The sequence below is a fragment of the Dermacentor silvarum genome, chromosome 10 (assembly GCF_013339745.2).
Source record: "Dermacentor silvarum isolate Dsil-2018 chromosome 10, BIME_Dsil_1.4, whole genome shotgun sequence".
NCBI lineage: Eukaryota > Metazoa > Arthropoda > Arachnida > Ixodida > Ixodidae > Dermacentor > Dermacentor silvarum.
In genome coordinates, this window is record NC_051163.1 from 151,691,191 (window position 1) to 151,701,612 (window position 10,422).

At 47.6% G+C, this 10,422-nt stretch overlaps 1 protein-coding gene across 1 annotated transcript in view; it reads left to right on the forward strand.

Moving 5' to 3' along the window:
• Window positions 1-10,203, forward strand: part of LOC125941147 (uncharacterized) — a 74,640-nt gene extending 64,437 nt beyond the window's left edge. Inside the window, exon 8 of the mRNA XM_049658105.1 lies at window positions 9,888-10,203. Coding sequence (XP_049514062.1) covers window positions 9,888-10,095 — 208 coding nt within the window. The 3' untranslated portion in view covers window positions 10,096-10,203. The remainder of the gene's footprint in view (window positions 1-9,887) is intronic.
• The last annotated feature ends 219 nt before the right edge of the window (window positions 10,204-10,422 follow it).

Here is a 10,422-nt window from a genome sequence, read left to right on the forward strand (position 1 = left end):
CACTGGCGTGGTAGTCTTAGGAGTATTCTTATGGCTGTCCGGTGCTACATCTCTAGCTGTTTCTTGCGGGGTGGCGTCAGGTTTGCCAGTGGAAGTGCATAGAGAAACAGAGGCGGCAGCAACATGATACAGTCGGAGGGGCCACCGTGATATGCAGCCTTTCCCTCGCTGGAGAAGCCGCCTAAGTGCTGTTCTTACCCTGATTCTTCTTCTTCTTTCTTCTTTCTGGGGTCTTACGTGCCAAAACCAGTTTTGATTATGAGGCACGCCGTAGTGGAGGGCTCCGGATTAATTTTGACCGCCTGGGGTTCTTGACGTGCACTACAACGCAAGCACACTGGTGTTTTTGCATTTCGCCTCCATCGAAATGCGGCCGCCGCGGCCGGGATTCGATCCCGCGATCTCGTGCTCAGCAGCGCAACGCCTTAGCTGACCGAGTCACAGCGGCGGGTCCTGCTTGCCTTGATGGTGGCGGCCTTGGCAGCAGATACCCATGTCAGACCATGATTCACCTGCAGCCCCAGGTACGTGACCACGTTCCCCCATGGGAGGACGTGCCTCCGAGCATCAGCTTCCACACAGCAGTACGGCAGCAGCGTTGGGGTGGATGAACAGTGCCGCTGCCTTTAGGGGAAGACTAGAAGCCCGATGCATCGGAAGTAGGAAGCTACTCCATCCAGGAATCGTTGCAGTGACGACCGGATGGCCTGCAGGTGCCTTCTGAGTCCGTGCATCCATAGGGCCACGTGATCTGCAAAACCCAACACTCGGCCGGGAACCTCGGGTCAGCTGGGACTGTGGCAGGGACTCCAGCCAGTCTCCAGCCTCCTTCCATTGAATAGGAATGGGCTCAGGATGTAGCCCTGGGCGCCGTCCATGGCCACCGTGCTTGGGGGGAGTGCTCAGGGTTCATCTGACTCTCACCCGGAGTGTCCGTCCCGAGCTGATGAACCACCGGAGGCAGTCAACGATTTCCAGTTCAACCATTGCATTCTCAACGACCAAGTGCGGCAAGGCGTCCAACGCGCTTATGCGCATCCAGCAGTAAGAGCAAGGCCACCTCCCCGTGGAAATGAGGTCCACAACTGAGTCGGCCGTGCATCGGTGGCGACAGCAGCTTGTCTGTTGTTCAGGAAGTCCACTGCCCCCGCAATCCAGTTGAGGCGTCCTAATGCGAGGGTCTCCATCAGCTTGAAAGCCGCAGAGATCAGGCATACAGGCCTGTTGGAGGTAATATCGGTAGCCGGTCGCCGCGGCTTTCTAATAGGTACGACCTCGGCTATTAGCCAGGTGTGCGGTAGCGAGCTGGTCTGCCAGACGACGTTCATGGCCCCCAGGAAGCGACGTCGGGCCCCTTTGTCCAGGTTTCGTAGCATTTGAAAACAGAAATGGCGACAGCCACACCTGCACGTTCAAAACCTCTCCCATATTGACGGTGCGGGCTTGATCCTTGCCTTTTGCCATTTCGTGCCGTGGCTGTGGTCATATGCCGTTGTCCGCCATCGTGATTGCGTGGGTAGCCATCACGTCAGTGTCAAAAAGGCTTAGGGACGAGCTGTTTGTTGCGTATACATGGTGTTTCAGGGAACATTTCCAAAATGTATTAAAGGTTGCCTGTGGCAAATAGCCCGATTCGAGTTAATGAGCTGGTCTACTCAGAGGCGGACATTACTTGCACAAAAATTGAAGTTCATAATCGACTAATTATCAAACATTAACTAAGTTTTTAACTAATTACCTGATGACCCATATCTCAATTTACAAATTGCAGCCGTGGAGTCCGCAAGGCGGATCCACTTGGAATTAATTCTCAGGATGACACCAGTTTCGAGATATTAATTCCCGAACTTTGCGGAGAAATGCAGTGGGGTTCCAGTTAATTTTGTGCACCAATGCATAAGGCGACGTTTTGTTAAGAAACTAACTAGAACGCCAATGCATTTCTCCGCAAATTTCGGGAATTAATATCTCGAAACTGGTGTCATCCCGAGTATTCGTTCCAAGTGGAACCGCCTTGCGAACTCCATGGCTACAAATTCTAAATTGCAATATGGGACATCAGGTAATGAGTTAAAAAACCTAATTAGTGAATTGTTAATTCTTCGATTATGCAGTTCAAGTTCTTGTGCAAGTAATGTCCGCCTCTTCGAGTAGACCATCTCAGGAACTAGAATTGTGCTATGTGCCATAGGCCACCTTTAAGAATTTTTGAAAGTGTTCGCTGAAACACCCTGTATATTGCTGCGCCCCTATTTGTACCCAACCACGCTGACGACGGAAAGCGTGATAGTGGAGAAGCCTGAACTGAGCTCTTGCTCGAATTGTCTCGATGAAATAAGTCTCTCCACTCTTGTTTCCACTGAGCCGCGACACTGGTAGGGGTGCGGGGTATCGCATAATCGACTGATTGCGACGACTCCTGCGAGCAGCCCTGCATCCAGCCCTTCAAGACATCATCCACGCGTTGAGACACGTGTACACCACGCCAGCCGCAGCCTGCAAGGTCCGTGCCCGGAATTCGGTCCCTTGCAAGGAACTTTGTCAGCAACCTCACCGACTCAAGAAACGGCGCTTGCAAGTCCGGCACAGGTGACTGTTCAAAATACCAGTTTCCACGGTGACACATACGAAAGCGCCGAACACTGGCTGGACTAGTACGAACGCGTAGCTAAGATAAAGCAGTGGGGTCCCGACCAGAAGCTTTCCTTTTCTTCTTTCTGGAGTTTTATGTTCCAAAATCATTTTTGATTATGATTTGCGAACGTGCACTTCGCTCTTGAAGGTAGCGAAAGGACGTGGTTTCAAAACCGTAAGGCATATTTCTCAACGTGGGGCGAGTTTTGATGTCTGCTACTTGATACCTTCGGAAGCACTGATCGCCGAGATAAAGCACACCTTCTCGATTGGCGCATTCAAGGCCCAATGAAAGTGTTTCCATATTTGCCGAGGACATGTCTTGTTTGTTTCGCCGCGCGGATCCCAACGTGCCTGATTAGAAGAAGCTGAGCCATCTCATGTGCCGTGTCAAAGAACAGCTATTCGTATTCGCTGGTCTTGTGCGCAACCCACCTACAACTGTGGAATAATTCATTAATGAATCCACGGCAGTCGAGCGGGCGCTCCAGCAGCGTTGCCGGCAATAGGAACGCCTGCAGGAGCTGCAGTACTGGCAGTGACAGACGAGACTTAGCTGCGCCAACTGATAAGATATATTGGGCAGGAAGAGACTGCGAAGCAAGCGGTGATACCGAAGGAGTTTACTGTTTCTTCGGTCGCTCAAGTGGTCGGCCAACGAATCCTGCCAGCATTTCAATCTCCTGAGGCACTCCCTGAACCGTCTCCTGAGCTGCGCTTCGAGATGCGCGCATACAGCTATGCAGACGCTGTGGGTGACGCTGCAGAGCGTCACCCACTTTCTACCGTGCCAGCATCGCAGTACCACCAGCCGTCATCTATTGCTTCCTGGATACAGAGGGAGCATTTCAGGCTACCCGAGCTTCGCAGGACCGACGTATGGCGCACTCCTGATCGCCGACCATTGTTTTCATTGGGGAGAATCAGGGCACATTTGTCGTTTTTGCCCCGATTGCCAGGGTAACATCCACGGAATGTCGCATGCCACTTCGCGACACTTTCAAGAAAGATACACACGCTTCGACGACAGTTTCACTGGGGAACAAGGCAGCTCAGCTAATCTCTGGTCGCCTTCGCCGTCTCCGTTACGTTATTCTTCTACGTTACGTTATTCTGCGCCGAACCGGCGCAGTTTAGCTGACGTGGTAAGAGCGCACACTCCAAACCCAAGGCACGGAAACTGTCACCCATTATTACTGATAAATGAGCAGACCAACCCGGAGGAACAGAACGCCGACATACGCTTAAGGCTAAAGAAAGTCAAAATGCAATGGATGGGTCCTTATGTTCGAATGCCGGGCGCCAGACAAGGACGCCTACAGAAAATGTTCTGCACGACTGCAGATAGCAAATGTCACATGCCACTGCGCGACACTTTCAAGAAAGATATACACGCTTCCACGACACTTTCACCGGGGAACAAGGCAGCTCAGCTAATCTCTGGTCGCCTTCGCCGTCTCCGTTATGTTATTCTTCGCCGAACCGGCGCAGTTTGGCTGAAATGGTAAGAGCGCACTCTCCAAACCCAAGGTATGGAAACTGAGTCACCCATTATTACTGATAAACGAGCATACCAACCTGGAGGAACAGAACGCCGACATACGCTTAAGGCTAAAGAAAGTCAAAATGCAATGGGCGGGTCCTTATGTTCGAATGCCGGGGGCCAGACAAGAACGCCTACAGCCAGCGTTTGTCGCCACTTTTATGCTACTTTTATGGGCGAGATGACTAGTAAAGACACCAGCCACGACGAAGAGCGCCAACGTACTCCATTACGTATCGCTGACGGAGACGTTTGCGTACCGTCAGTAAGAGAAAACAATGACGACGGTGTAGCTGAACAATTAACTGCACTTCTGTTCCATCACAGTGTTGCCATCGCTATCAGTATATCGTACATCACACATCAGTATCGCACGTCAGTAAAGCGATACTGATGTGTCGCTTTACTTTAACGAAATTGATGTAAAAGAGAAAACAACAAATACGATGCCGCATGCACCCGTAGTCGACGTTGACCGAGATTAGGCGCCGCAACATAGCCTCGGGGGACTGCCCGACCATTTTAAGGAATGCTCTTCTACAACGTGCTCCTATGACAAAACAGCGCATCATTACGGAGGTCATAGCAATATTCATCGGACAGAAAACGTATCGCGTTGCTCAGAAAGAGCATGAAGCAATACAGCAACAGGTCAAAAAATGTTAGAAAATGATGTTATCGAGCCGTCAGAAAGTCCTTGGGCATCGCCCGCGGTACTCGTAAAGGAGGATGGTAGCTTACGGTTTTTGTATCAATTACCGCAATTGTATTCGTGTTACCTTACCCTTAACAAGATGCGCGCAAACGAGCGGCTCAAGTAACGTTAGCACAACACAAGAACCGGCGTTAAATTGTCATTATTCTGCGCGCCCTGCGCACCGACATGCCGGCGATGTAAGCAGGAGCGCATCGCACGGAGCTAAAGCCACTGTAAGCGGGAGGGGCGACGCCAGGCAAGTAAGAAAGTATTTTAGTAGCGTTAGCATGGTTAGTAGCGTTAGCAGTAGTAGTAACGTTAGCAGGAGGTTCAGGCAGAGAAATTGGCGAGGTAATTGATGTTTGCTTTCAGGAAAACGTGACAGCTGAACGCTCGAGAAGGGATAGCGTCAGTGTTTTTTTTTCGCTGAGATATGGAGATAGTTCTCGTCAGTTTCCGTTAACTACGGAAACCATTCTGTAACCCATTAGGGTTACAGAATTGATACCAAGAGAACGGAAGCGCAGTCGAGGACGGCAGAAAACTAGGTGGAGTGATGAAGTTAGAAAATTCGCAGGCGAAAGTTGGAATCAGCTAGCGCAAGACAGGGGTAAGTGGAGATCGCAGGGAGAGGTCTTCGTCCTGCGGTGGACATAAATATGGGCTGATAATGATGATGATGTTGAGGATACTTCAGGCACTTTCCGGGAAATATGCATTTCTGGGTATTTCTGTTATAGTGGGTATATCTGTTTGTAGATATATGTAGTTGTATCGAACCGTTTTCCGGCCTAATTTGAGTCAATAGGTGGTCGAATGGACGTTGGGCTGCTGTGATAACAATCGGACCAACTTGGGTGACTTAATATGTAGGAATTTGTACATACGTTCTACTCTTCAACGAACCTCATTTGCGACGACATGGGTAAATTGCAGATGTGGGAAACTTTGTTTCCGTTACTATAACTTTCTTCAAACTAGGACTTCTGATATTACATCCGTGACGTCAACAAGGCTGTCAGTGTCACTATTACGCGCGTTAATAACGGATGTAGAGTACAAACATATGACATTTCAATTATCAATTATTTAGAGTCATTCTGCAGTTACGTTGGAGGATTGGCATAGACGTGTAGTGTTTTGTTCGATTAATGTTTTTTAATGCGCGAGTCGCACGCAAGAGTTCTGACCGCAAAGTGAGAGCTAGTCTGACAGTACATTCGTGAAGTCAGCGAGGCTCTCCGCGGCACTATTACGTGCGTTAGTAACAGATGTAGAGTACGAACAGAATAGTTTATAGTGTTTGTGTCGCATATGATATTTCAATGACCATTTATTTAGGGTCTGCAGTTAAGTTGTAGGAATATGGTGTTGTATACACAGACGTGTACAGTTCTGTTCGATTCTTTATAGTATAGTAATCTGAAGGCCGTAAGTCCGAATCCTCCTCGAGTTCACTACATTTTCAGGCATGGTGTGGCGCCTGACACACCATGCCCTGAGAGCTAGTGGGGCTATATTAGTCAAGGTGCAACCAAATTAGGAAGTCCCACTAAGCTTCAACAAAGTTACTCCCTCACCAGAACAGGAATTGGCCTCCCTGGTGCAGTATTCGACCGCTACCTCCTAATGATTCGTACAATTTACCAATAGCCCTCAGTCCCCAGCGGCTACGGAGCACCTGACCAAGGCGGTGGTCAGACCTGTGACGCGGCAGAGGGTGCTAAGAATCTCTGGGTCCGGACAGGCCGCCAATGGAAACTGAACCTGGCAACGTTCAACACGCGCACCCTATCGAGTGAGGCTAGCTTAGCAGGGCTATTTGAAGAATTATCAGGTATTGCCTGGGTTATTACTGGCCTTGGTTAGGTGAGAACTGGTGAGGCTTATACACTGCTGACTAATGGCCACGTCCTCTGCTACAAAGGTCTTCCAGATAGGAGATAATTCCGAGTAGGATTTCTACTCCACAAGGACGTAGCGGCCAACATTGGTGAATTCTACAGCGTTAATCAGAGGGTAGCAGTAGTCGTAATAAAGCTAAATAGGAGGTATAGAATGAAGGTTGCACAAGCCTACGCCCCAACCTACAGTCACGATGGTCAAGAAATAGACCAGTTTTATGAAGATGTTGAATTAGCAATGAGAAAGGCGCAAACTCAGTATACTGCAGTCACGGGCGAATTCAATGCAAAAGTGGGGGATAAAGCAGCCTGGCGAGCGAGCAGTTGGTAAATACGGCATCGATTTTAGGAACACTAGAGGAGAGAGGTTGGTAGAATTCGCGGAAAGGAATAGGCTCCGAATAATGAATACATTGTTAAGGAAGCGCAGCAACAGGAAGTGGACCCGGACAAGCACTAATAGAAAAACAAAAATGAAATAGATTTCATACTCTCTGCCGATTCCAGCATAGTGCAGGATGTAGAAGTGTTAGGTAAGGTGCCGTGAACCTATGTTAGTGAGGTCTAGGATTACTCTCATTTTGAAGAGAGAAAAAATAAAGTTAGTCATGAAGAAACAGTCCAACCTAGATACAGTAAGGGTTTTATAAAAGCAGGCTGGTTCTCGCAAACAAATATGCAGCGTTAGAACAGGAAGAAGACAACATAAAGGTAATTAATAAAACCGTAACTAGGGTGATCTCAGAAACAGCAATTGAAGTGGGAGGTATGGCACCAAGGCAACCAGTGGGCAAGCTCTCCCAAATAACAAAAGACCTAATAAAGAAACGGCAAAACACGAAAGTTTCAAACTCGAGATATCAGATAGAACTCGCTGAACTGTCGAAACTGATCAACAAGAAGTAAGGGATATCCGAAATTATAACGTGGAAAAGATTGAGGAAGCAGTAAAATATGGACGCAGCATGAAATAGAAGAAAATTAGACTTAGGACAAGGCAAAATGTATGCACTGAACGATAAGCAGGGTAATATCATCAGCAATTTCGATTATATAGTAAAAGCAGCAGAAAAATTGTATACTGACCTGTAGAGTGGCCAGAGCAGCCAAGCTACGTTGAAGAAGATACAGTGATGAACAAGATTATCAATTATCAATTATTTAGAGGCCCCTTCTATAACTAGCGATGAAGTGCCTTGAAAGACATGACCAGGGGAAAAGCTGCTGGAGAACATGGACTAACAGACGATTTAATCAAGAATGGAGGAGATGTCATGCTTGAAAAGCTTGCGGCCTTTACACACAATGCCTCACAACTTCAAATGTACCAGAGAGCTGGAAGAACGCCAACATCGTACTCATGGTACTCATCCATAAGAAGGGAGACGTTAAAGAATTGAAGAATTATACACCCATTAGCTTGCTGTCAGTATTATATAAATATTCAACAAGGTAATTTCAAATAGAATCAGGCCAACACTTGACTTCAGCCAACCAAGAGAACAGGATGGCTTCAGGAAGGGATATTCTACGATGGATCATATCCATGTCATCCACCAGGTAATTGAGAAATCTGCAGAGTACAGTCAACCTCACCATATGGCTTTCATAGATTATGAAAAAGCAATTTGATTCAGTAGAGATACCAGCAGTCAGGGGCATTACGTAATCAAGGAGTACAGGATGCATACGCGAATATACTAGCAAATATACTAGCAAATATCTACAAGGATTGCACAGCAACCTTGGTTCTCCACAAGAAAAGTAGAAAGTTAATATCAAGAAAGGGGTCAGACAAGGAGACACAACCTCTTCAATGTTATTCCCTGCATGCTTAGAAGTATTCAAGCTCTTGGACTGGGAATGCTTAGGAGTGAGAATCAACAGCGAATATCTAAGCAACCTTCGGTTTGGAGATGACGTCCTATTCAGCAACAATGGGGCGAATTACATCAAATCATTGAGGACTTTAACCGAGAAAGTGTAAGAGTGGGGTTGAAGAAAACAAAGGTAATGTTCAATAGCCTGGCATGGGAACAAGAATTCAGGATCGCCAGTGTCAGCCTCTAGAGTCTGTAAGGGCGTACGTTTATCTAGGTCAACACGGGACCCTGATCATGAGAAATAAATTTATAGAATAAAATTGGGCTGGAGTGCATACGGCAGGCATTTCCGAATCCTGACTGGGAATTACCCCTGTCGTTGAAAAGAAGTGTACAATCATTGCATTCTACCGGTGTCAACATGTGGGGCAGAAGCTTAGAGCTCAAGAACAAGTTAAGGACCACACAAAAAGCGATGGAACCAAAAATGTTAGTCTTAACGTTAAGAGACGGGAAGCGAGCCGTGTGGATCAGAGAACAAATGGGGATAGCCGATTTTCTAGCTGACATTAAGCGGAAAAAGTGGAGCTGGGCAGGCCATGTAATGCGTAGGATGGATAACCGGTGGACCATTAGGGTTACAGAATTGATACCAAGAGAACGGAAGCGCAGTCGAGGATGGCAGAAAACTAGGTGGAGTGATGAAGTTAGAAAATTCGCAGGCGAAAGTTGGAATCAGCTAGCGCAAGACAGGGGTAAGTGGAGATCGCAGGGGGAGGTCTTCGTCCTGTGGTGGACATAAATATAGGCTGGTAATGATGATGATGTTGAGGATACTTCAGGCATTTTCCGGGAAATATGCATTTCTGGGTATTTCTGTTATAGTGGGTATATCTGTTTGTAGATATGTGTAGTTGTATCGAACCGTTTTCCAGCCTAATTGAGTCAATAGGTGGTCGAATGGACGGACGTTGGGCTGCTGTGATAACAATCGGACCAACTTGGGTGACTTAATATGTAGGAATTTGTACATACGTGCTACTCTTCAACGAACCTAATTTGCGACGACATGGGTAAATTGCAGATGTGGGACTGGGTAGGTACCTCATTGACGCCGGTTCGGAGTACTGGGTATGTGCGAATCGGTTTGCGCCTGTGCCATTGAGGCAATTTGATGCCAACCTAAGCCACTGGGTATGCACCACTAGGTGTGTGCTCCATTGTTTGCGTAATGCTGACTGCCGATTCTGGGACAGAGAAAACAACTGCTATGCTTTTGTGCACAGGATGCCAGTTCGAGAAGGTCTGCAGACGAAGGACACACAGCAGCGAGCCATCCAACTGCGACCACCTGATGTCCATGAATGGGCATCACGTGAATCGGGCGGGGAATTGGTGACGGCGGATACAAGCGCAGAGTTCGAGACAGAGCAAGCAGAAACCGACGACGCAGTTCTGGGCAGCGAACATGCATCCAAGTCCGACATGGTGTAAAAGGCATCATGGGAGCACCAAAACACCATGGGAGCACCAAAATACCATGGGAGCACCAAAACATATGCGGCTGTTTCATGACCTACATGATACACACGTCATGGCCTACAGGACACGCATGTCATGTCATAAATGTTATCATTTATGTTCTTCATACACTCTTGTCACAGTATGCCAATTTTCGTACCTACCAAGTTAACGAAACGACCACGAGAGTACCACGACGTAGGCAGCTGTTTCATGACCTACATGACATAAATCATGATAGTCATGGCATCACCTATCATGCATTTTCGTCATAGACTCTTGTCATACTATGCCAATTTT